Source organism: Ovis aries, chromosome 3 (assembly GCF_016772045.2).
Source record: "Ovis aries strain OAR_USU_Benz2616 breed Rambouillet chromosome 3, ARS-UI_Ramb_v3.0, whole genome shotgun sequence".
Taxonomy (NCBI): Eukaryota; Metazoa; Chordata; class Mammalia; order Artiodactyla; family Bovidae; genus Ovis; species Ovis aries.
In genome coordinates this window covers 86,944,531-86,971,469 of record NC_056056.1, presented here as the reverse complement: position 1 = coordinate 86,971,469, position 26,939 = coordinate 86,944,531, and the positions used below count along the sequence as shown (strand labels likewise).

General features: G+C 40.7%; 3 protein-coding genes across 14 annotated transcripts in view; 1 reads left to right on the top strand and 2 right to left on the bottom strand.

Moving 5' to 3' along the window:
• HEATR5B (HEAT repeat containing 5B) overlaps nt 1-4,994 on the bottom strand; it is a 99,634-nt gene extending 94,640 nt beyond the window's left edge. For 2 of the 6 annotated variants that reach the window (XM_042246275.1, XM_060412259.1), the window contains exons 1-3: nt 4,440-4,994; nt 3,942-4,089; nt 788-999 (exon numbers count right to left, since the gene is read on the bottom strand). In XM_042246275.1, coding sequence (XP_042102209.1) covers nt 788-999; nt 3,942-4,067 — 338 coding nt within the window. In that variant the 5' untranslated portion in view covers nt 4,068-4,089; nt 4,440-4,994. The remainder of the gene's footprint in view (nt 1-787; nt 1,000-3,941; nt 4,090-4,439) is intronic. The other 4 variants (XM_042246276.1, XM_060412260.1, XM_027966929.2 and 1 more) reach the window with 2 other exon arrangements.
• Nucleotides 4,995-5,078: 84 nt separating this feature from the next.
• Nucleotides 5,079-20,715, top strand: GPATCH11 (G-patch domain containing 11). Of its 2 annotated transcripts, XM_012173551.5 has the most exons (10): nt 5,079-5,232; nt 6,902-7,018; nt 10,361-10,432; nt 10,963-11,189; nt 12,301-12,342; nt 13,095-13,215; nt 13,337-13,427; nt 14,615-14,725; nt 17,508-17,589; nt 18,272-20,715. In XM_012173551.5, exons 3-10 carry the CDS (start codon nt 10,374-10,376, stop codon nt 18,325-18,327), a joined length of 789 nt encoding a protein of 262 aa, XP_012028941.2. In that variant the 5' UTR covers nt 5,079-5,232; nt 6,902-7,018; nt 10,361-10,373; the 3' UTR covers nt 18,328-20,715. The 2 variants fall into 2 exon arrangements, with proteins under 2 accessions (XP_012028941.2, XP_004006071.2); XM_004006022.6 differs by lacking the exon at nt 6,902-7,018.
• EIF2AK2 (eukaryotic translation initiation factor 2 alpha kinase 2) overlaps nt 20,407-26,939 on the bottom strand; it is a 38,301-nt gene continuing 31,768 nt past the window's right edge. For all 6 annotated transcript variants that reach the window (XM_004007300.6, XM_012173547.5, XM_060412263.1 and 3 more), the window contains one exon: nt 20,407-26,890. In XM_004007300.6, coding sequence (XP_004007349.1) covers nt 26,768-26,890 — 123 coding nt within the window. In that variant the 3' untranslated portion in view covers nt 20,407-26,767. The remainder of the gene's footprint in view (nt 26,891-26,939) is intronic.

The window sequence follows — 26,939 nt, the reverse complement described above, 5'->3', positions numbered from 1 at the left end:
GGGATGATCCCTTGGAGAAGGAAATACCAACCCACTCCAGTACTCTTGCCTGGAGAATTCCACGGACAGAGGAGCAGGACAGGCTGCAGTCCATGGAATGCAAAAAGTCAGACACAATTTAGCAACTAACTTTCACTTTTTCACTCCTGCATTGAAGGTGGATTCTTTACCAGCTGAGCTCCCAGGGAAGCAGCCTCTGTCTCAGGTACTCAACTCCACCATTCTGGCATGAAAGCAGCTACTATATGAAGGAGCATGTCCTATTCGAATAAAACTTTATTTACAAAATAGGTGGTAAGCTGGATTTGACCTGGGGGCTAAAGTTTGCCTGTTCCTGCATCAATCTCATCACCTAGAAAATCTTTTCTTTCCATCCCAGCCAAGAATATTATCTCCTTCAAAATTACCAGAAACCCCTGTGCAAATTGCTGACATCAAACCAATTCTCTGCAGTTTGCTACAAGTCCCAGGGACAATGGAGCATATGTTGAAATAAAACTCCTTCCCCAGACCTACTTAGAGCTTTTACTATCAACAGTATGCCCCAGGCTCCTCTACCTGGGAATCTTTATGATCAGCAGCCCTTCATTAAGATAATGTGTAAGTATTAGTCACTCAGTCATATCTGACTCTTTTGCGACCCCATGGACTGTAGCCCACCAGGTTCCTCTGTCAATAGAATTCTCCAAGCAACAATACTGGAGTGGGTTGCCATTCCCTTATTGAGATAAATCACTCTAAAAAAAAAAAACAAGTTTCAAGGGTTAATTTCAAAGTAAGTACTTACAATTTTGTTGGTAAGTAGGCTGCAGTGTCATCTTTATTTCTGATAATGTCATTACATTTATCAAGTGTTTGAAAAACAGTGAAAGTATCCCCAATGCTGTAAAGGGCTGCAAGGTTTTTAGCTAACAATTTTCGTGTAGGTGGTCCAGGTGAACTACTTATTAATCCAGTTAATTGTTCAACAAGTTTTTTCTGTTTTTCCTTTACATCAGTCTGTTAAAAAAAAAAAAAAAAAAGAACATCAGTTTTTTTCTTATACATAATTTTATCTTTTAGTCCAAAAGGTTGTTCTGTTTAAATTTAAAGGAGATTAAATATTCTCCTTCATTCTTCTCCAATTCCACAAAGTCAGCTATCAGTAAAAGTGACTACTCTATATCCAAAAAGTTTCCACACTGGCTTATTAAAAAATAAAACAATCCAAGGATATAAAATATTGAGTGTATGGACAAATTAATGTCTTAGAACTCAGCTAGGGTCCCCCGTAAAAGCAAAGTCACAGAGCTATATAGCTCAGTAAAGGAAACCAAAAGAAACTCTGAAGAGCCCTAGGCAACAGAAAAAATATTCAAATTTACTCATAATCAATGCTGAGAATTCATCCATTCATTAAAGGAATATTTATTGTGCACGTACATGCCAAGCACTATTCTAGGCACTGGGGAGCAAGAGTGACCACAATAGACAAAGCCTCTGCAGTCAAGAAGTTTACATTCTAGTGGGGAGAAAGAGTGTTTACAAATAAACATGAACAGTCTAAGTTCTTACTATTTTATAGAGATGAATAAGAAAAAGGCAAGCTGAAGAGAAATCAAGATGTGAGTTATACAGATATCTGGGAGAAGAACATTCCTGGCAGGTAACAAATGCAAAGGCCTTGCTCAGCATGCTTGAGGATAGAGAAGTCAGTGTGGCTGGAACAGAATAAGACAGAGGAAGCAGCAGGGGATGAAGTCAGAATGGTAGAAGGGACCTGGTCATGCAGTGCCTCAGACACCACTGTAAGAACTCTATTTTATTCTGAGAGTTTGAAGCAGAAGAGGGACATGATTAAATGTTCTAACAGGCTCGTTCTGACTACTGAGCCGAGGCTACTCTACAAACGTACATGGTTAGAGGCGTGGTGAGCACTTAAAAAGTCGTGGCAAAAATTCGATGAGAAATGAGGGTGGTAGCAATGGAAATAATGAAAAATAATTGAATTCTGGACATACGTAGGGGATAGACCCAATATGAATTGCTGAGAAACACGATGTGAAGTTTGAGAAAAAGAGGGAAGTGAAGAATGACTGTAAAGTTTATGATTTGAGCAACCAGAACGAAAAAATGCTCACTTCCTGATAGAAAGTACTGGGGAGAGGACAAGTCTGGAGGGTTAAATCAAGAATGCGGTTTTAACTTTGAGATGCCATTTAGATATCCAAGAGGTAGAAGTGGAGCAGGTAGTTAGATATCTGGGAATTGTTGCTATGCAGATGGTAGTAGAAGTCATGACATTAGATGGTGTCACTGAAGGAATAAGTAAGATGTATTAAAAAAAAACAAACTGTGCCCAGGACTGAGAAACAGCCAGCAAAAGAGAAGTAACTAGTGAAGCTGGACGAGAACTAAAAGCAGTGTCTTAGGAACCACAAATAGGAAAAGATTCACACCAACGGTGCATCAACAGTATTGTCAACAATTTATTTTTTAATGTGAGTGAAGGGAGCACAGATGTTCATATTATTATGCTTCACAATTTGGATAACTTTTTACATACTCCTTTTATTTTTCAATTTCACAACAAAATAAAAAATGTTTTAAGTATTTCCAGACTGAGGATCAGCTAGGTGAAAAGCTGCTGATGGGGCCATTAAGACAGAATACTGACCACTGGTTTGGGTAAAAGAAGATCTGTTTCAGTGAAATGGAGGCAACACCTACCCAGATGGAGTGAGTTTAAGAGAAAACAGGAACTTTTAGTTACAAACTGTAATGAATCCATGTGTTAATTCTGTCTCTACAGAAACTAAAGTATACTCCAGGGCAATCAAAGAAATAAGTAACTAAAAAGCACAAGGACACAAAGGCAAAGAAAACAAAGAATGAGCTATACTCAATCGGGAAAGCTAGAAGATACCCAACGTCCAACACGGAACCCCCTAAAAGCTCAGGTATGTTGTGGCTTTTGTTTTGAGGCATCAAAGTTCTCATGGAGGAGAGAGTGAAGTTGCACCTAGAAGTGAAGGGAATGATTAGGAGTCTATTTAAGACTCTCTCCTTCATTCTGGACTTCGCAAGCTCGGGCACAATTGTGGGCTGGGAAAACTACACTGACAACAGGGGGACTAAGTAAAAGTTACCATACTGAATGTTGGAGTCCCCAGCCTTCTCCGCCAAATCCTGGAATCTAGGCAGCTAGTCATATACCTTAAGACACTTTAAAGTAAAAAAAGGCTCTTGTGGGGAATGACTAGCCAAGAGAAACCTATAAAGAGTTCCTCAAAGAACTGGACCAGTATGACAAAGCACAGTTAACAAACGTCATTCTACCCAGCAAACTTTACTACTCCCTCTTAAACTTTTTTTTAATTTATTTATTTTTTAATTGAAGGATAATTGCTTTACAGAATTTTGTTTTCTGTCAAACCTCAGCATGAATCAGCTACAGGTATACATATATCCCCTTCCCTCTTATATTTGAGCAGATGGTAAAAGATCATCAGATGTTTGATTTCCTAATTTTAAACACAGCATCTAATTTTCAAACAAATATTGAAAAGTAATTTGGATGAAAAGACTGTGAAGGAAAGAAAAAAAAAAAGGCTAACTCTTCAGAGAGACAAGTGAAGATACTGAAACTGCTACACAGCACTAAGGGACCCCTTGAAGTTGGAGATAATGAATTTAAGGCGATAGCAGTCACATAATCTTCTTTTTCTCCACTCAAATTTAGATGTCCAGGAAGAAATATGAAGCCTCTATCCAAGCAATAAGCTGGATTTAAATGAGGTTTCAGTTTTTGCCACAGGATAGAAAAAGGACAGACAAGAAATTTTTACTACAGTGTAATATTTTCAAGTGACCCACAACCTCCAAAACATAATGTGCTTTCTTACAAATCGTGTACACATAATATTCTTTACACATTAACTAGATAAAAAGCAATACCATACCTTGTTGGCAGCAACCAAGACTTTATCAAGAAATCGCAACCATTCAAAGATAAAAACTGGTCTCTTTGCTTCAGTGATTTGAGCCAAAGCTTCTTCATTGAGCAATAAACTGTGGGCTAACTCCATGACTGAAGTTTTAGATTCACACCTTAAATAAACAATTTTAAAATTCTTGTAAGGACCTGTTCACGTAAGCTTCATGAATATAATCACTAAGAAAAGAAATACAAGGCTTTATTTCTCATCTCACTTGGAGGACAGGTAGGTAACTTCTTTGAGGCAAAGCCTGAGAAACTGATTTTAAAGGATAAGGGTGCAAATAAAAACAAATGAAAGTCATGCTTGTTGAGGAAGAATGGATAATGGGGTCAAAGGAAAATTAAAATAATCAGTGCAAAAAAGGCATGGTTCCAGAAGAAAAACAGATGTCCTTTACCCATTTCATACACGGAAAACCGAAACGCCAATATCAAACATCAGCCGAGCATGACAACCCACCCTCCTTTTTTCTCTACTTCTGCTCGATGCACAGCACCCTCCCCCTGCTGCACCTGCCCCAGGAGGACTTCAAGGCGTCCCAGCAGAAAGATGCCACCCTGGAAGCCTCTGAGAGTCTTCCTTGGGGGGATGAGGTGGCGGCGGGAGGCCAGATACCCGCGGCCGAAGCTTCAGCTGCAACGCCGGGGCTGGGGGTGGGGGGAGGCGGGCAGGAACGCAGCTGGCAGAGGCCGCGCGCGCAGCTGGTCCGGGTAAACCCGACTATTATGAGAACCGAAGCGCTGCGCCGGGCCTGGGGAAAATGCAGGAGGCGCCGCAGCCTGGGCGCCGGTCACCCTGGCTGTGAACCCCAGGAGTCGGCGGCTGAAAAGTGAAAGTGTTCATTACGAACTGGGATTCCGTCCCCAGCCCTCTGACAACGTGGTGGCGGGGACTCTGGGGAAGGGGATGTGTCAACGCGCAGGCTCTAGCTGCAGACTCGGCGGCCTCACCTCCTGTTTCTGGCAGGGGCGCCTCAGCAGAGCTCCAGGGCCTGAAGCAGCCGCCGAGGGACCCGGATGCCCCGCCTCCCACACTCCAGCCGGCAGGAAGCGCAGGGAGAGCGCGTGCGCGGAAGGCTGATCCTGCGCAAGCGCACTTAACCGCGCCCGCCAAGCCCCTCCTGCCGCAGGTTTCCAATTGATCCTGTTTTCGGAAACTCAAGAGCGAGCCGAGGCCCGGAGGTCCTTAGGTTGGTGTGTGTCTGCGCTGCAAGCGCTCTCTAGAGCTGGCCTGGGGCGAGTAGAGCTTCCAGGTAAGGGGCTGTGGGCGCCTGTCGAATGATAAACAGTGGTGACCTGTACACTGGCTGTAACTAGTCATCACACCATCTCCTATGTTCCCACCCACGAGTGATCAAGTTTGTGGGACGATTGCAGCTAGGAGGGGCGCCAGGAGGGAAGGGATCGGCGGTCCTTGCAGGGAGCGTTTGGGACTGAGGCGTTTCTTGTCATCTTTCTGCTGTGCATTCAGCTGCTTAGTCCATCTCTTCACTTGGATGTGTAATTAGACTCTCAGTACATTCGAAGCATCACTTTTTTTTAAGAGTATGTTTGAATTACAATGTTGTGTATTGCAATGTACAGCCACTGCTTACAGCAAAATGGCTCATTTATACATACATATATATTTCCATATTCTTTTCCATTATGGCTTATCACAAAATATTGACTGTAATTCCCTGTGCTATACAGTAAGGTGTTGTTGTTTATATATTCTCTTTGAATCTACTACTCCCAAGCTACCAATCCATCCGTCCTCCTACCTCCTCCCTTTGGCAACCACCAGTATATTTTCTGTATGTCCATGATTCTGTCTCTATTTCATAAATAAATAGGTTCATTTGTGTCATATTTTAGGTTCCACATATATCATATGGGAGAAGGAAATGGCAACCCACTCCAGTGTTCTTGCCTGGAGAATCCCAGGGATGGGGGAGACTGGTGGGCTGCTGTCTCTGGGGTCGCACAGAGTCGGATACGACTGAAGTGACTTAGCAGCAGCATGTATCATATGGGATTTGTCTTTCTCCTTCTGACTTGCTTCACTTAGTATGATTATTTCTCGTTGCATCCATGTTGCTGCAAATGGCACTGTTTTGTTCTTTATCCATTCATCTGTCAGTGGACATTTAGGTTATTTCCGTGTCTTGGCTATTGTGAAGAGCTGCTATGAACACAGGGGTGAAGCAGCACTCTTGTTGACACCTCCCCCCTGCTCTCTGCCAGAAAACAAACAAAAACAAAACCTGATGCTGCAGTCTGACCATTTCCAAGAACTGGTAACTCCATTCTTCCAGATATTCAAACCAAAAGCCTTAGGCTCACCGTTGGCATCAATCTTTCACATGCCGCCTCCAATCCCATTATCCCTATCTTCAGAATATACCCAGAATCCAATGGTTTCTCATCACTCCCATTGCTGTCTTCCATCAAACCCGGGTCTCCCGCATTGTAGGCAGACGCTTTACCATCTGAGCCACCAGGGAAATCCATTGCTGTCTAGCCACTGTCATTCTGTCTGGATTATCACCTTGTGAAGTTTATCCTTATGCTTCATGGGAATAGATGATGCTGGGAAACATATTGTACCCATAAAAAGGGGGCTTAAATGACCTGTAACCCCTATTCTTGTCTGCATAGACCTTTAGAGCTAAATAGGTCCCTTAAAAATAATCTAATCCTATTTGCAGTAGAAACAGCTCTGAGACATGATTTGTGTGTGTATGTGTGGTATTAAGCAAACTATTTACCTATACTGAGTCTTAATTAAAGCAGGACTAACTGTACCTGGCAGGCTACAGTTCATGGCGTCACAGAGAGTCAGATATGACTGAGTGACTACGCACAGTACAATTGTACCTATCTTACAGAGCTGTTAATGGTAATTAATATTTCTTTTTATTTTTATCTATTTATTTGTAGGGCTGCACTACTTAGTTGTAGCATGGGGGATCTAGTTCCTTGACAAGGATTTAACCCATACCCCTGCGTTGGGAGCACAGAGGCTTAACCGCTAGACCACCAAGGAAGTCGTTAATGGTAATTAAATAGAATGAAAATGTTTGATATATTAAGTAGGTGTTTCATTCACTACACCAAAGCCTTTGACTGTGTGGGTCACAACAAACTGTGGAAAATTCTTAAAGAGATGGGAATACCAGACCATCTGACCTGCCTCCTGAGAAATGTGTATACAGGTCAAGAAGCAACAGTTAGAACTAGACATGGAACAACACACTGGTTCCAAATTGGGAAAGGAGTATGTCAAGGTTGTATATTGTCACCCTGCTTATTTAGCTTATAAGCAGAGTACATGATGCGAAATGTTGGACTAGATGAAGCACAAGCTGGAATCAAGATTTCCAGGAGAAGTATTAATAACCTCAGGTACACAGATTGGTCACCTGATGCAAACAGCTGACTCATTTGAAAAGACTCTAATGCTTGGAAAGATTGAAGGCAGGAGGAGAAGGGGACGACAGAGGATGAGATGGTTGGATGGCATCACCGACTCAATGGGCATGAGTTTAAGTAAACTCCAGGAGCTGGTGATGGACAGGGAGGCCTGGTGTGCTGCAGTCCATGGGGTCGCAAAGAGTCGGACTTGACTGGCAACTGAACTGAATGCAGATGACACCACCCTATGGCAGAAAGCAAAGAAAAACTTAAGAGCCTCTTGATGAAAGTGAAAGAAGAGAATGAAAAAGTTGGCTTAAAACTCAACATTCAGAAAACTAAGATCATGGCATCTGGTCCCATCACTTCATGGCAAATAGATGGGGAAACAATGGAAACAGTGAGAGATTATTTGGGGGGGCACCAAAATGACTGCAGATGGTGACTGCATCCATGAAATTAAAAGACACTTGCTCCTTGGAAGAAAAGGTATGACCAAACTAGACAGCATATTAAAAAGCAGAGACATTACTTTTCCAACTAAGATCTGTCTAGTCAAAGCTATGGTTTTTCCAGTAGTCATGTGAGAGTGGGATCATGAAGAAGGCTGAGCGCTGAAGAATTGATGCTTTCGAACTGCTATGCTGAAGAAGACCCTTGAGGATTCCTTGGACTGCAAGTAGATCAAACCGGTCAATCCTAAAGGAAATCAACCCTAAATATTCATTAGAAGGAATGATGCTGAAGCTGAAGCTCCAATACTGTAGCCACCTGATGCGCAGAGCCGACTCATTGGGAGACAGGATGAAATGATTGGATGGCATCACCAACTCAATGGACATGAGTTTAAGCCAACTCCGGGAGATGGTGAAGGACAGGGAAGCCTGGTGTGCTGCAGTCCATGGGATCTCAAAGAGTCGGACACAACTGAGCAACTGAATAACAACAACAGGGAAAGAGATGCTTATTTGCCCTGTTTAGGCCATCCCCTCCCCTCTTACTAGGATAGGGTACTATAACTGGCCACCTTATGCCACAGGAAGTACTAATTGCCACCCTCCAGTAGAACCACAAGGAAGGCAGAGGGCTGAGTTCCAAAAGGAGGGATGATGAACAGGCTGAAACAGCATGTGGGGACTGCAGCAAGTGACTCCATCTTGCATCCAGCAACTGCACCAGAAGCATTGACAGCACCCGGGAGGCTGTTAGAAATGCAGAGCCTCGGACTCGAGCTCAGAATCAGACTCTGCATTTTGAGAAACATGCTGCATGCTAAAAGTCGCTTCAGTTGACTCCTTGCGACTCTTTGCGACCCTGTGGACTGACTGTAGCCTACCAGGCTCTTCTCTCCATGGGGATTTTCCAAGCAAGAATACCGGAGTGAGTTGCCATGCTCTTCTTCAGGGGATCTTTCTGACCCAGGGATTGAACCCACGTCTCCCTGCGTCCCCTGTGTTGCAGGCAGACTCTTTACTGCTGAGCTACCAGGAAGCCCCAAGAAAATCCCAGGGCAGTTCATATACACAGGAAAGTTTGAAGTACACTTTTCTAGATAATTATTTTATCCCTTTAAGGGCTAGTTATTACATGATTTTAACTATTTTGGCTAAAACAGTCCTCAAAAGTGTTTCCATATAAGTGAAGTGTTAACTATATCTAGTTAGCAATGAACTGCTTGAACATGAAGTACTGTGGAGAGGCCTGGAGTGGTCAAGACAGGCCTTTGTAAAGGCGGGTAGCCTAGGCCTAGGAGGAATGAACTGTCTGCAGTGTGTTCAGAGGACAAGGAGACCATGTGGCATGAGTAATGAATCCTGAGAAAGAGTCAGGTCAGATTACGGGGGATCTCTCTGCTACCATGTGAAAGTGATGGTTCCTCCACTGCCCACAGGGGAAAATTTGCTGAAGGATTTGAAACCAGCAAGTAACATGCCCTGACTTATATTTAAAAAAAAAAAAAACACTTTGGAGAGGTCATAGAGGACCTCTGTGGATTGGAAGAGGAGAGGCCAAAGGCAACAAGACCAATTAGGAAGCAGTTGTGACATTCAGGTGAGAAAGAAATGCCTGAACTAAAGTAGTGGTCACAACTGTAAAAAAAAAAAATGCCCATGAGGGATAATGTGGAAGAAGAGTGGACAGAGGTTTATAAGAGGTCAGGAAGGGGGAGATGGTGGCAGCGTTAATTTGCAAATACAGAGATAAAGGCAATCAACGTGGGGGAGAGAATGAGTTGTTTGGATTGTTGAGTTTGAGGGCTCAACCCAGAAGGATGTCAAAAGAGCCCTTGAATATGGAGTAGGGTTCTAGAGAAAGGTCACAGCTGAGGATGCATGCAAGTTTATTTCCATTTTGGTAAACTGAAAATTAGTAGTTGTTACCATATGTAAAGGATTTCCCAGGTAGTGCTAGTGGCAAAGAACCCACCTGCCAATGCAGGGAATGTAAGAGATGCAGGTTCTATCCCTGGGTCGAGAAGATTCCCTGGAGGAGGGCATGGCAACCCACTCCAGTGTTCTTGCCTGGAGAATCGCATGGACAGAGGAGCCTGGCAGGCTGCCATCCATAGGTTCACAAAGTGTCTGACACAACTGAAGTGACTTAGCATTCATGCACGCACACCATATGTGAAATAGGTAGCTAGTAGGAAGCTGCTGTCTAACACAGGGAGCTTAACACAGTCCCCTCTGACAACCTGGAGGCATGGAGTGAGGGCAGGACGGGGTGGGGTTGGGAGGGAGGTTCAAGAAGGAGGGGGCATGTGTATACTCATGGCTGATTCATGTTGTCGTATGGCAGAAACCAGCACAACATTATAAGGCAGTTATCCTTCAATTAAAAATAAATTTTTAAAATTGATGGTAGAAGAAGGTACAGTAATGTTTTCAAGATTGCTCACATCTAGTAAGTGGTCATGCTGGGGTTTGAAATAAAACCTTGAATCTGCATCTTAAAAAAAAGTTGTTCATCCTGTTTGCTTTGTAGATACTTTCGCCATATGAAGTTGAACATGGCAGAAGACGAGGACTATATGTCTGATTCCTTCATTAATGTCCAGTAAGTAAATGTGCACACCCCATATAACAATATGTGTAAGACATTAAGGAATTGGAGATTTTTAAGCAATGTGATTGATTCTAAAGGTGAGGTTGGAAATTTCGTCTCACTGCTTTATGAGAACATTTCCTACATGTCTGTGATACAAAGATACTTCTAATGCTAAGCATTTTGCTTCTTTTTCTTCCACACTACCAAGGACATTTAACTATTTTCCTTTATTTCATCTTTTCACGTCTTGTTTCTACTTTTGAGAGTAGCCTTTTATTATTACCAACCTCCTAGAAAAATTAGTCTATTTTTTATTTTTTCAACTCTACAGTTTGTTTCTTACTATCTAATACCAGCCTTCATCGTTTTTACCAAAACAGCCATTCTCACAGGACATTGGTTACATTCTAATAGTGGTGATAACAGCGATGCTCCTAAAGGTAGCACTGAAATATTAAGTAGTTTCAAGTGAGTAAGTGGCAAAGTTATGAGAAACTTCCATGTACTAGTCTAGAATAACCTTTTCCCTCATTCTTCAGAGACGATATCAGACCAGGCTTGCCAGTGCTGAGGCAAATCCGGGAAGCCCGCCGAAAAGAAGAAAAGCGACAGGAAGCGAATCTGAAAAACAGACAGAAGAGTGTAAAAGAAGAAGAACAAGAGAGACGTGACACAGGGTTGAAGAAAGCACTCGGCTGCGAAAACAAAGGGTTTGCTCTGCTTCAGAAGATGGGGTATAAAAGTGGTCAGGCCCTCGGCAAGAGCGGTGAGTCCGAGCCAGAAATGAACAGCTGTCCTTAACCACCAAATGGTAACTTATTGATGGGGACCAGTGATGACTCTTTCCTCACTGTCTGTCTACACAGAAACTGAAACAACTTAAGCTTCCTGGTCTCTTGTATGCTGGCAAGCTTATGGAGCACTTCCATCTTCCCATAGCCACTTCAGACATAAGCCATCCAGAGCTGCTTAGCAGCCCAGCTTGGCCCTGAAGGAGTGGGATGGATGAGGCTTGCCACGGAGGCAGCAGCTAAGAAGGATGACAGGGGAAGGGTTAAGAAGTGCAGTGGTCCCAGGCATTCTCTGGTGGTTCAGTGGCTAACTCCCTGCTCCCAATGCACCCCCGTCCCCAGTCAGGGAACTGGATCGCTGCATGCTGCAACTAAGACCTAGCACAGCCAAACAAGTAAATCAGTGTTTCTTTAAAACAGAAAGGGGGGCTTCCCTAGTGGTCCAGTAGTTCCAATGCAGAGGGGGCAGGTTCGATCCCTGTTCAGAAAACTGAGATCCCACATGCCGAGTGGCAAAAACACCAAAACAAAGACTTTAGAAAATGACCCACATCAAAAATATCTTAAAGCAAAGTTCAGTGGCACAGGGGAGCAACACTAGAGATGATGGCAGGACTGTGGCCTGCTTGCTCTGTACGTGTGGCAGCTGCCTGGATGACCCCTCAGCTGGAGAAGCTCAGTTCTCACCTCTGTTTTAGGAATGAGATTGCTTATTAAGAGATAGAGGTCATATACATAGTGTCTTCTGTAAGCTGTTTTTCTCTTCTCTCCATTATTGCCATTGCTTTGACGTCCCTAGCAAGGCTTTGCTCTCTCTTAAGGCTGCCACCCTCTTATATATATATCAGTGAAAATTCCTTCATTTAGGTGGCCTTGGAGGCTGTCCATCAGCTTTATTGAGGACTTAGTATTTAAAGGCCGAGGGAAGTAGTTGATGTTGAGTATTGATGTTCAGTTCCAATTTTGAGTATCCCTGAAACTGGAAGGGATATGTATAGAACATTGTAAAGTTGCATACTACATCTACCAGTAGTTTGAGGAAGAATTTCTAAAGTAATTGGTGTTTTGTTCTCTTTTTTTTTTTAGGAGATGGTATTGTTGAACCAATTCCTCTCAGTGTCAAAACAGGTGTGTAATTACTGTTGCGGCTGTTTGCTGGTAATAACAACTTATACTTAAATATAGCGCATATACTGTTCAATAAATGGTTTTTTTATGGTGGTACTATTACAGTTCTTATCATGTAAAATGTTTCTTAAACTCCTAGACCTTTTAAACTAAAAGTAAGTTTTAATGAGTATAAAATAAAATTTAAATCATAAAAGTAACGGGAAAATTGTTGTGACCATCAAAAATACAAAGCTATTTTTATCTGTTGAATGTCCTAAAAGTATCCTGATTTATCCACTAAATGTTTCTGTTAATAATTGGACAAATTAAAGAGAAAAATATATATTTTTTATTTGTTCATCATATTTCTATAAAAGCATGACTGTTGATATGTATTTCCCAATTTGAAAAAAAAATGTGTATAGTATTGACATCTTTTTAGATCAGAATGATAATCTTTGTGAAAATTAAATTGTGAATTTGGATTAAAAAAAAACTCCAGTGTTTTCTCCTGCCCTTCTTATCAGATGATTTTGAGTGATTGTACTGCAGTTAGAACTGCATTTAATTTGTAAGTATTTAGGTAATTCCCTGGCAGTCCAGTGGTTAGGACTCCATGCTTTCACTGCCAAGGACCTGGGTTAAATTCCTGGGTGGGAAACTGAGATCCTGCCAGCTGCAACGCATGGCCAGAAAAAAAAAAATTTAAGTTGTCGCATTTTGACATACAAAGTCAGTAAGTTTCTCATCAGTGTTTCCTGTTTGAGCAGGGAAAAGTGGCATTGGTCATGAGACATTATTAAAACGGAAAGCAGAGGAAAAATTGGAAAGCTACAGAAGAAAGATTCACATGAAAAGCCAAGCTGAAGAAAAAGCAGCAGAACAGTTTCGGTAACTGAGCTGTCTTTAGTTTCATTGTTCCTTTATTATGGTATGTTTCCTGGTATTTGGGCATTTAACATGGATTACGAGAGCACAGACCTCTAGTGTACTATTTCTTTCTTTGAATTAGAATTCGACTTAAAAATAAGCAAGATGAAATGAAGCTAGAAGGAGATCTTAGAAGAAGTCAGAGAGCCTGTCAACAATTGGATACTCAGAAGGTAATCCTTTTACCTGCTTTCCGTTTGGTAAAGTATTTTGGCCCCCAGTATGATTTACCGTGTATGTTTTTTTGGCCTCACCACACAGCATGTGTGACCAGGGGTCAAACTTGTGCCCTCTGCATTGGAAGTGTACCCTCTGCATTAGAAGTATTGAATCTTAACCACTGGACCATCAGGAATGTCCCATACATTTATTTTTAAAGAGAGAGAGAGAACTCCAAGCTTAGTGTATCTGCCTGTTAAAACTTTCAGATGCACTATTGATCTGTGATAACTGGTATGCACAATAATGACTTGTTCACTGTAGGAACATATTCTGAATGATCTTTAAGCATTAAATACCATTTTTCACTTAACTGTTCTCCATTTATTTGAATATTGATTACTCAGACTATTACATGTGGAAATTCTGTTCATTTGAATGTTTGGCCAATCAGAATAGCCTATTTTCAGTCCATATTCAGTAACTTCCATGTCTGTAACTAGTAAAATCATGTAGAATGCTATTTCAGATTTCAGTAGTCCTCAAAATTCAATTTTTGATTTGATTCTTCTTTAATTTTTTTATTTTGATGGTTCACCTACCAGCAAAATAAAGTGACTTCATTTAAAGTCTCAAAAATTGTTTCTAAAATTTCGCTTATATAAATAGATCGCTGGAAGCAATCTCTTACTTTTCAGTATTTCCATAACATGTTATTTTGAATATATGTCTTGATACTTAAGACTTCTTAGCTATGTGTATCATTTTATACCCGTTCAGCCACTTATCCCCGTAGCTTCTTTTCCCTACTAGATTGTCAGCAGTTGGGAGGCAGTATTCTAACTGGGCTTTGCATTCCTATAGTTCCATAGTACAGGGTTTCCCAGGTGGCTCAGTGGTAAAGAATCCTCAATGCAGGAGACACAGGAGACTCAGGTTTGATGCCTGGGTCAGGAAGATCTCCTGGAGAAGGAAATGGCAACCCACACTAGTATTCTAAGCTGGAAAATTCCACGGACAGAAGAGCCTGGGGTCAGAGTCAGACGCATCTGAGCAACTGAACTCACATTCACTGTTCCATGGTGTGGAACTTAAAGCAGTAAATATTTAGTTGAAAGAGTGAATTCATGTTGACATGAACAAACTTGTGATAATCTTTATGTTTAGCTTTGTTTAATTGGGAATAATTCTCCATTTTCAGAATATTCAAGTTCCCAGGGAGGCCTGGTACTGGTTGAGGCCTGAAGAAGAAACTGAAGAAGAGACAGAGGAAGAACAAGATGAAGATGAATATAAGAGTGAAGATTTAAGTGTATGGTTTGTTTGGTTTTTTTTGGAATGGGGGAGGATAATTGCTTTACAATATTGTATTAGCCTCTGCCAGACACCAACATGAATCAGCCACATTAAATGTATGTTTTAGCACCAGTTCCTTAAGCTAGGTGTCTCAGCCTTGGCAGAATTAACATTTTCAACTGGGTAATTGTTTGTTGTGGGGCTGTTCTGTACATTTTAAGTTATTTCATCGCATCTATGGCCTCCATCCACCATCCACTGCACATCCCTCTTGTGACAACCAAAAATGTCTCCAGCTCAGTTCAGTTGCTCAGTCATGTCCAACTCTTTGCGACCCCATGGACTGCAATACACCAGCCTTCCCTGTCCATCACTAATTCTCAGAGTTTACTCAAACTCATGTCCATAGAGTTGGTGATACCATCCAGCCATCTCATCCTCCATTGTCCCCTTCACCTCCTGCACTCAATCTTTCCCAGAATCAGGGTCTTTTCCAGTGAGTCAGTTCTTCGCATCAGGTGGCAAGAGTATTGGAGTTTCAACTTCAGCATCCGTCCTTCCAATGAATATTCAGGACTGATTTCCTTTAGGATGGACTGGTTGGATCTCCTTGCAGTCGAAGGGACTCTCAAGAGTCTTCTCCAACACTGCATTTCAAAAGCACCAATTCTTCGGTGCTCAGCTTTCTTTATAGTCTGACTCTCACATTCATACACGACTACTGGAAAAACCATGGCTTTGACTAGACGGACCTTAGTTGGAAAAGTAATGTCTCTGCTTTTTAATATGCTGTCTAGTTTGGTCATAGCTTTTCTTCCAAGGAGCAAGCGTCTTTTAATTTCATGGCTGCAGTAACCATCTGCAGTGATTTTGGAGCCCCTCAAAATAAAGTCTCACTGTTTCCATTGTTTCCCCATCTATTTGCCATGAAGTGATGGGACCAGATGCCATGATCTTAATTTTCTGAATGTTGAGGTTTAAGCCAGCTTTTCCACTCTCCTCTTTCACTTTCATCGAGAGGCTGTTTAGTTTTTCTTCGCTTTCTGCTATAAGGGTGGTGTCATCTGCATATCTGAGGTTATTGATATTTCTCCCAGCAATCTTGATTCCAGCTTGTGCTTCTTCCAGTCCAGCCTTTCTTATTATATACTCTGCATATAAGTTAAATAAGCAGTGTGACAGTATACAGCCTTGACATACTCCTTTCCCGATTTGGAACCAGTGTATCGTTCCATGTCCAGTTCTAACTGTTGCTTCTTGACCTGAATAAATATTTCTCAGGAGGCAGCTCAGGTGGTCTGGTATTCCCGTCTCGAAGAATTTCCTGCAGTTTGTTGTGATCCACACCGTCAAAGGCTTTGGCATAGTCAGTAAAGCAGAAATAGATGTTTTTCTGGAACTCTCTTCCTTTTTCAGTGATCCAGTGGATGTTGGCAATTTGATCTCTGGTTCCTCTGCCTTTTCTAAATCTGGCTTGAACATCTGGAACTTCATGGTTCATGTACTGTTGAAGCCTGGCTTGGAGAATTTTGAGCATTACTTTGCTAGCATGTGAGATGAGTGTAATTGTGCAGTAGTTTGAATATTCTTTGGTATTGCCTTTCTTTGGGATTGGAATGAAAACTGACATTTTCCAATCCTGTGGCCACTGCCAAGTTTTCCAAATTTGCTGGCATATGGAGTGCAGCACTTTTACAGAATCATCTTTTAGGATTTGAAAAAGCTCAACTGGAATTCTATCACCTCCACTGGCTTTGTTTGTAGTGATGCTTTCTAAGGCCCACTTGACTTCACATTCCAGGCTGTCTGGCTCTAGGTGAGTGATCACGCCATTGTGGTTGTCTGGGTCACAAAGATCTTTTTTGTATAGTTCTGTGTATTCTTGCCCCCTCTTCTTAATATCTTCTGCTTCTGTTAGGTCCATACCGTTTCTGTCCTTTATTGTGCCCACCTTTGCGTGAAATGTTCCCTTGATATCTCTAATTTTCTTGAAGAGATCTCTAGTCTTTCCCTTCTATTGTTTTTCTCTATTTCTTTGCTTTGATCACTGAGAAAGGCTTTCTTATGTCTCCAGACATTGCTAAATTTTCACCTGAGGGAAAAAAAATCACTCCTAGTTGAGAGCTACTACATTATAGGTTTATTTTATTAACCCTAAATCAAAACTTCATGTAAATGGCCCTTTTAGCTTCAGTTTACCCCTCTCACCTCAGTTTGGATGATGTATAAGCTGCCATTGTAAATTATGTTGATTTCTACCTTGTTTCCTATTGAACCTCTTTAAGTAATTCTGAGCACCTCCTCCCCCCAGCTCAGCCACAAACAAAACAAAGTCAAAAAACACAATTCAAAGTAAGTAGAGAGTTTTCAAGAAAAGAATACACATTTCCATGGTTACTTGTATAAAAGAGTGTGTTGGAAACATTTACAATTGGAAAAATATATGTTCCGCCTAACTGGGAAACCATTGATGAGAACTCTAGTGGCAGAGTGAGAGTTTCACCCAGATTCTTTGAAACTATTAATAGGACGGGTCTTTAAAGGATGCTGATTCTAATAGAGCCAGCCACAATCTATTGTTGAAATGTTAACAAGTGGTCTGTGTTGTGTCTGACAGAAGTGAAATAGGGCAGCTAGTAAACTGGGACATGTTCTAATATATTCTGCCCTTGACACCTCTCCTAACTGACTGAGAGTGTTTCAGAAGATTTATGGCCTTGGGGTAATTCAGCATAATCTAAGAGACCTAAAAACAAAAATTCTGTTCGGTGTAAACCATTAATGTGCTTGTATCCTAGGTACTGGAAAAATTACAAATATTGACTAGTTATTTAAGAGAAGAACATCTGTATTGTATTTGGTGTGGAACAGCCTATGAAGGTAAGAAGATACTTTATACTTTTGAAAACTATTGGATACAAATGCGCTTTGATTTCGGCTTTGATTTTTTTTTTTTTATGGAAGTCATATTTCCATAGACAATGGAAATTTTTTATTCCATTCAAAGGGCAATGTTGGATGAATGCTTTAAAGAAATAGGGGGTAGAGAAAGAACTGAGGGTTAATTAAAGGTGCTTTTAACTTTTCAGACACTGAATGTGCAGAAGGGAATTTTTCAGTCTTCTATTTCACAAGAAAGAATACATTTTTTCATGCTTTATTTTTCCACAATTGTTCAGCTACCAGAAAGATACAGTAAATTTTCAGAACTAATTTTTTTGTGCTTAGGTAGAATATTGTCTGTGAACCATAAAAATCAGGATGTTGAAATCCACTCCATTTTTTTTTCATTGTAAGGAAAGAAATGGTTAAAACATGTCAGATGTCTTAAAGACACAAGTGCTCTTTTCTAGCATTTGCCCAAGCCAGGTTTAACTTGAACCTAAGGACTGTGTACTTGAGAGTGAAGAATTTGGGGTTATTGTTGTATCTTTTCCTGGTTTGTTTAGCAGAGTAAGGAAGCAGACACAACTACAAAATACATGTTATGCTGAAACCATTTTCTAAAATAGTTTACTGTGCAATTTGTATTAATTGTTTCTTTTCCTCACATGAATTACAGATAAAGAAGACCTGTCTTCAAATTGTCCAGGACCAACTTCTGCAGATCATGACTAAGATTATTCTCAACAAAGTGGAAGCTTGGCAAATGTTCTTGTTTCCTAAAGACAGATAGTTGGGCTGTTAGAATTCCCACATTTTTGATGCCAGTAAAGAAAGGGGACTTCATATGTTTTGTTCTTTTTGTGCATTAGAAGTACTTTGTACTTTATAATTGTTTACTAACTTCAACATATAATGGAAAGCCATGGCAGAGCATAAGAATTATAGAAACCAGCAGTTACAGTTCATGACTCTGTCTTAACGTTTATGGGGTTTAAGGACACCAGCTCTCTTATTCCCTTCTTCACTTTGGAACAAATTGAGAAATAAGACGTGAGAGTTTGAGATCAAAATATCAGTTTTATTACTAACAGAATGAAGAGCTACTTGACTTGTTCTCCAGCCACACTCCCTGTGAGATCTCCCTGCTTAGAGAGGGCTGCAGACCTTGCCTCAGAGGAAGGATAGAGCCCATGTCAGCTGTCAAGGCAAGAGAGCCAACCCTCGGGGCAGAGGAGAGGCACGCATCCTCAGTTCATTTTCCCAAAACCGCTCATCAGGAGAGATTCAGCTCTGTTGAGAAGGGACGAATACAGGCTCGCAGAACTGCTTCCCACAATTCTGTCTTCCAAGGAGCAAGAAGAGGTTCCCTTCCCTGCATGCAAGCTTGAGGAGGAGGTGAAAAGTATTCCCCTCAATGAGAGTAATGTCAGAGGCAAGGTTCCAGTAGTAGTACTTAAATCTAATGAGTTTTAGAGACAAAGTAATTATATTTCACACAATCATGAGTTTTCATGGCAGCGTGTGTATCCATTGCAAATTTTGGCTAAAGAAACAATAGTTGGGAGTAACCTGAAACATCAGGTGATCCAAATTCCTTATCGTTTGTCAACATTCCCAGCAGGTGGTAATCCTACTTCTACCTTGATTTGTCCAACCGCAGAGAGCTCACTGCCTTTAAAGAGCTGGGTAGCACTAAGTCATTTTAAAGTTTTTTTTCTGTCTTAAGCTGAATTCTGCTTCCCTATAACTTAACCAAATACAGCTAGAGACACACCATGTGGCACATTCCTAGAGAGCTCCATGTAAGTTTGGGCATCAAAATCATGAACCTTTTTTAAAGTTCCCAAGCTCAGGTACTACCCTTAGTGACTTGATTCAGCTAATCTAGGATAGTTTCTAGATATCTATTTATTTTAAAGTTCTGAGTCTGCTTATCACCCATGGATAAGAACTAGTGCTCTAGGTTAAACCAGAGCACAGCTGTTCTTTGAATCAAGTTGTGACCTTACCTGTACAGTTTTATAGCTCACCTTTCTGAAGCAGTGAGCAAGAGATCAGCCTCTTCTTATAAACAGCATACTTGAGAACATAGCAGAAGCTAACCTACACTTACCCAAGTTATCAATAGTATGAGTTGTATTAACCTCTGACCTAATATGACCTAATTCACTTGTCCTCAAGTTTAACTTGGAGAGCTTTAAAAAAATGATAATACAAAGATTATCATACTTCGAGAGAATCTATATAATTGATCACTCTGGCCTGAGCACCACTATCCTTGATACCAACATGCAGTAGAGTTTGAAAACCTAGTCAATGTCTGGGCCTCAGTTCTTCATCTAGAAACTGAATTATTATTTTTATGAGTATAAATACATATGTAAAATATTGGACATATAGTTGGACAATACTGTTTTGATATTTACCTTTTTCATAGTAACATTGTATTAACAGATAAAACATGAGTATATCTTCTTGCAGTTACAGTCACATGCTTGCCTGTCATTTCAGCCATCATACTGACATTCATTCTGTCAGACCCAAAGCCATGTGGATTCTTTCAGGCAGAATGGAGTTAGGAACTGGCTTCTTTTTCTCCTTATATTATGGGGATACCTGCCCAGTGGCCCAGAGTATTTTAAATATGTTCGTGAATATATTCATTAACATAAGAATAGGAATAACCTTGATGGAACCCATGAGTCCACCAGAGTGGTGGTCTGCATTTCCAGGCCAGAGGCCAGCACTCAGCCTGCCTTGGAGAGTGGGAGACATCCCTCTATTCTTACCACCACCAATGAAAACTACAGATTTTCAGTATGAGTAAAAGCTTACTTTTATTCATAAACACCTTTTACAAGTTCATAACCAGATGATAATGAAAACCAAAGGGTGCAAAATACTGAAAAGAATTTTTAAACTTGCTTTAGAACATATGTGACATTTGAAACATAAATTTTAACAGGTCAGGTTGTCATTTACTTTTGACCATATTATGTTAATACTATGTTTATTTTCAAAGTCCTAGCTAGAATTTCTAAAATGTTTGAATTTCCTCATTATAAACTCAAAATACCAGAGCTTCTAAAATTCAAAATAAAGAGATTTTAATATACCAAAGGTTGACCTACCCACCTTCAAGTGTTATTTACCAACATTTAATTGTTGAAATTTTACAATGAACATTATTTCATATCAGACACATTTTATAGGATCAGGCATATAAAATTCTTGGCACTTTTATTCCCTACTAATTAAAAAGCACTTAGAGAGTTCCTGCTTTATGCAGAGTAATACACTTGCTTCCTTAAGGTAAATCAACTGTCCCTCCTTTCCAGAAATTTACAAGGAGGGGGACACCCACACAGGAATAACTGAGTGCCAAGGCAAACTGATAAGTACCATATTGAAGTACTAAGCACTAGCAGTACTAGGGAGAAGCTTCATTCTGTATGGGAGCTGGGAAAACACTATGGTAGCAACACTGAATTTGGGCTCTGACCATCATTTGCATATCCAAAGCCACTAGGAAGGAGTTACGGTAAGACCCATGTTTCTACTCCTAGGTATATGCCCAGGAGAAATGGAAACATGTTCACATAAAACTTGCACATGAATATTCATAGCAGTATTCATAATAGCCAGAAAACAGAAACCCAAATGTCCACCAGCTGATGAGTAGGTGAATTAAATGTAATGTATCCATGTAGCTGAATATTATTTGGCAACAGAAGGGAAAGGAGTTTCCACCCAAGCTATATCATAGACGACACTTGAAAACATAGTAAGTGAAAGTGATCACATGTTGTATGATTGTGTTGTATGATTCCACTTTAATGAAATGTCCCAAGCAGGCAAGTCTATGGAGATTGAAAGTGGGTGAGTGGTTGCAGAGAATTCGGGGAAGAGGAGGAAAGCCTGCTAACTAGTACAGGGTTTCTTTCTGGGGAGACGAAAGTGTTTTGAAATTGATTGTAGTGATGGCTGCACAACTCTGAATATACTAACCACCACTGAACTGTATACTTTAAATGGGGTGAATTTTACAGTATGCAAAATTATGTCTCAATACAGCTGTTATTTTACAAAAAAAAAAGGAAAAGATTGAAGGGAATTTTAGGTAGAAACCATAGCTAAGAGCCATTGAGCACAAAAGCCTATTTAGGTGACCCTGAGCAGACCTGTGTGGCTGGAACTTAATCAGGTAATGCTGAACACGGGATGCAAAACAGGAGCCCACAGCCCTGCCAACACTTTGACTTGAGCCCAGTGAAACTCTGGCCTCCCGAACTGTAAGAAAATAAATAGGTGTTGTTTTCAGCCACCTGTTTTGTGGTCCTTTGGTTACAGCAGCTCTAGGAAACTAATACAGGTCTCAATCATATTGACCCCTGAAGAGCCACACATATTTGAGATATCTGATTTGCCTCAAGAGTTTTACCCATTACATGGACTTTAGTCCTATAAGCCAGTAATGGGCTTCCCTGGTGGCTCAGATGGTAAAGAATCCACCTGTAATGCGGGAGACCTGGGTTCTCCTGCATTTAGTATAAGCCAGTAGTGGGGCCTCTGTACACCTGTCAACTGTTGTCCCTGTATCTGTGACCATTCTGAGGAAATGTCAGGACTGGAGTAGCTCACGGTCACAGATGTGAAATCACAGATGCTAGGGAGTGGACTGACATGTAGATATAAAGAGTAAATATCTAAATGGAGATGTCCAGCATACTTTTGTTTCTGAGCCCTTTCCTTTATGTACTCTCCCTCAGCAAGCTCTTGGATTCAAAGTTAAGCACCAGGGCTTATTTCCAGATAAGACCCACATCTCGTTTGTGTGAGGATTCCAGCTCATCCTTCAAGTACCTCCCCTGCATTTCCGAGATCTGCTCTACATTCACTCTTGAATATTTCGGCAGCACCTCAAACTCGACATCTGCAAACGAGATCCAGCATTTCACCTCCTCAGTGTGCTGCACCTCACACCATGGTGATACCTGAACCATTGCTCCACTATTGCTTAAATTCTAACTAAAAACTGTAATACACAACAGTGTGAGACAAAATGTCTCTCAGTTGTGTGTGGCTCACTGAAGGGGTTAATTTGATTGAGACTTGGACCTTCTGTAACAGCATCATACTTCTGGTGCTCACCATCAGAGCAACCTGGAGGTATTCTCTGATTACCTAAATCCTCACATCCGATTAGATGCCAGCTCCTCTTGGTTCTGTCGCCTCCCATTGTCCTGGTCCGCTTAGCCTCTCGGACTTCTGACCTTTCCATAGTCTTTGCCTGCTCCAACCTAGTCTAAACACAGTTTCAAAGTATAGATTGGATCACATTCCTGCCTAAAAAAAAAGAAAAATAAAAGCCAAAAAACCTCTTTGTCACCTTTGGAGGTTGCTGAGGTGCCACCTCATTCTAAAAATTAATAACTATTAATCCCATCTTTTCCATTCAGTTTCTGGGCTTCCCTGTCTGCCAATGCAGGAGACACGGGTTCAATCCCAGGGTTGGGAAGAGCCCCTGGAGAAGGAAATGGCAACCCACTCCAGTATTCCTTCCTGGAAAATCCCACAGACAGAGGAGCCTGGCAGGATACAGTCTATGGGATCGCAAAGAAGTCAGACATGACTTAGCGATTAAACAACAACCCATTCAGCTTTAGAGAAAATTCTTTCAAGAAGAATCATAGATAATAAATGCAAAAGGTTTGATAGAATCTGAAAATCAGTTTTGCAACCCCTAATGAAATAATGGATCCAGGCAATAGTCATCAATGGCTGCTAACACTGTTAGATGAAAGACCGATAAGGAAAATTGACGGTAGTGGATGACAGCACCACAAGTGAGTCGCTCAGTCGCGTCTGACTCTCTGCGACCCCATGGACGATACACTGCATGGGATTCTCCAAGCCAGAATACTGGAGTGGGTAGCCTTTCCCTTCTCCAGGGGATCTTCCCAACCCAGGCACCACCACAAACCACCCATCAAACTTAAAATCACCAAAAGTGGAACAGTCAGACATCATGCTCCTCCTGGAGTGATGCAAAACATACAGCCTCATTCCCTAACACAATGTATAAGAAATACATTGTATGTTGATTTTCACATAGAAATAAGGGTGACTCCTCTCCATACACACACACACACTACAGCATCATCTAGGGAGTATTCTTGGAAAAAATTTTCAGACCATAATCAAATCAATTTTTTAGATCTAACTAAACACCATGGGGATACCATCAGCCAAATCCTAAATGAAGGAAGTTCTATAGGATTTATGAACTAGTTCCTTCCTCAAATAAAAGTCAAGAGGAAAGAAACGAAACGCAGGGTAATGTTATAGAGTAAAAGTACTCCTCCCCTGGAGGAGGAAATGGCAACCCACTCCAGTATTCTTGCCTTGGAGAATGCCATGGATGGAGGAGCCTGGCTGGCTACAGCCCAAAGGGTCACAAAGAGTTGGACATTACTGAACGACTAAGTGTAGACATACATAACCATATTTATGTTCACCTTGATTTTTGCTGAACATTTGTAAGTTGCAAATATCAAGCCACTTCACCCCTAGATATTTCCGTATGCACTGCCTAAGAAAATGTAAGACATCTTCTGGTATGACAATATCATTATCATTATCAATATTATTATCACACCTAAGAAAATTAACAATTATTCTATAAATTCATTTAATATGCAGTCTATATTCAAATGTTCTCAATTATCTCAAAAATGTCTTTTATACTATTTCCTGGGTTTTTCCTTTTTTTTTTGTATGTATATACCAGGATACAATCAAGAGTCAAGCATTGCATTTGGTCATGGTATCTCTAGTCTCTCTGTATTTAGAAGAGTTCCTCTACTTTCTTGTTTTTTTTCATCGTCCTGACTTTTTGAGAAACCCAAGTTAATTACCTTATCAGTGACTTCATTCAGGATTTGCCTAGTCATTTCCTCATGATTAATTTCCAGTTAAATACTGTGGGCAAGAAAACTAAACAGCTGACAGTGTATAATTCTTACATCACTTCAGGAGGGGTGTGTTGTTAAGTGCTTCCACTTTTGGTGATGCTGAACCTTTAATTACTTGATTATTGTGGTGACAAGATCTTTTCATTTTAAAGATACATTTTCCCCTTTGTAATATCATCTGTGGCACTATATTTACATCCTTTTGTGGCTCCTGTTTCCTAATACCTTTTCAACCAATAGTTTTAGCATCCATTGATGAACCTTGCCTTAATCAAATACTGCACTGGGAGCTGAAGACCGTATTAATTGCTTTCAATTACAGTTTTTAGAAATTGCTATAAATCTTGACAGAAGTATTTTCTATTACTATGATTTTTCTGTTAAGCTTAAACTTGGCTCATTTTAAAAATTATAAAATTACACGATGATTTTAGAATGATAGTTGGTTGCTGCTGTGTGCTCAGCCACTCCTGACTCTGTGGGACCCCATGGACTGTAGCCCACCAGGCTCCTCTGTCCGTGTAATTTTCCAGGCAAGAATACTGGAGCGGGTTGCCATTTCGTCACTCCAGGGGATCTTCCCCACCCAGGGATCGCACCCACCTCTCCTGCTTCTCCTGCCTTGGAAGGCGGATTCTTTCCCACTGCGCCACCTGGGAAGGCAGCTGGTTACAACAAAGCTTAAAGTAACCCTCAAGTTCTTCCAAGATGCCGCCTTAATTATGTTCTGGCCCAGGTGGCTATGAGGTAAATAGTCTGCCTGCCAAGGCAGGAGATATAGGAAACGCAGGTGCAATCCCTGGGTAAGGATGATCCTCTGAGTGAGGAAATGGCAACCCACTCCAACATTCTGGCCTAGAAGATTCCATAGACAGAGGAGCCTGGCAGGCTACAGTCCATGGGGTCACAAAGAGATGGACACAACAGAGCAACTAAGCACGTTCCAACAGCAATTCACAGAACCAAACTAGTACACCCAATTTCTCAAATCTGTCTTTTCCAGGATGCATCCCAGGCCCTTTGTCCAGGCTCCTCACGTGGTCTGCTCTCTATTCGTCTCAATCCTTCACAGACTTGGAAGTCTCACTGGAACGTCACTTCTAAGCTTGCTAGGGTTCCTCGGTATGTGATCTCACCCCTCCAGACTGACTGTTTTCTGTGCTCAGCTATTGTCTTACAGCACAATTATCATCTCTTTAAAGTGTCTGTTAGAACATGTACAAAATGTATTTAAGAGAAGTAAAATAATTATGCGGTAAACACTAGTGGACTCAACATGCAGTGTAAGAAAAAAAAAATTAACTGTTAACTCTGAAATCTCTCCTGTCCCTCCTCAGAGAAAATCACTGTCAGAATCTAATAATTGTTCTCACTCCCTTCCTTCCCTGTTTTGTTTACCACATTCGTTTGGATACCTAAACACACTCGTTTCACACCTATTCCACTTAGCCTGTTCTTTTAACTTTATGTTAATGGAATCATTCCGTGTATATTCTCTGCAGTCTGCTTTGTTTCCTTAACACATGTTCCTGAGAGATTTGTCATGTTAGTGTGTTCAGCTGAAATCCCTTCATTTTCACGCTACACATACAGTATTCTAGTGTGTGAATATAACACAGCTTGTGCATCCTTTCTTCTGGTGCACATTAGCACTGTCTCCTATTCTTCTGGCTATTATGAACAGGGTTTCTATGAACATTCTTGTCGGTGTGTATGTAGCAATGGAACTGATAGCTTCTCAGGAAAGGATGTACACATTTAAGTTTGCTAGATGATACCAAATTGCTTTCAGAAGCGATTATAAGCGATTACTTATCTTTTTTGCTTATTTTTTCATGGATCACCATAGTCTCCTACTAGATTGTTAGCTATTTAAGACAGAGATAGATCTGATACTATTTTTGTCTAGAAACATTAGGCATTTAATAAATATTCATTAATTAATTGATTCACTGATTGGTATTAAAAAGAAAATTTGAGGGATTCTTTTGGTATTTTCATAATAAGATGATCCATGGGAAAGTCAAACGTAAGAATGTTTCTGAAGTAAGAAAAAATGTAAACCTTTCTTCAAATGTGGCAAAAAAAAATTAAGAGAAAAATGAAAATAGAAGATAAATACCATCAATATTCCCAAGCAGAATTTAGAAAGTTACAGGAAAATGGAATTATCAGAAGCAGGATACTTTTTTAAGTATCTAACATGTGTTTCGTTTCTTTTTTTCTGTAACATTATTCCACTCCCTCAAAGTCTTCAGTATCTCAGATGTGGTAGGTCGTTTCTTGGGGTCCACTGAGAGTAATTTCTTGAGAAGATCTTTCTGTAATGACAGTAAGAGTCAGTTCTAGGAAAGAAAACATTGCAATAAA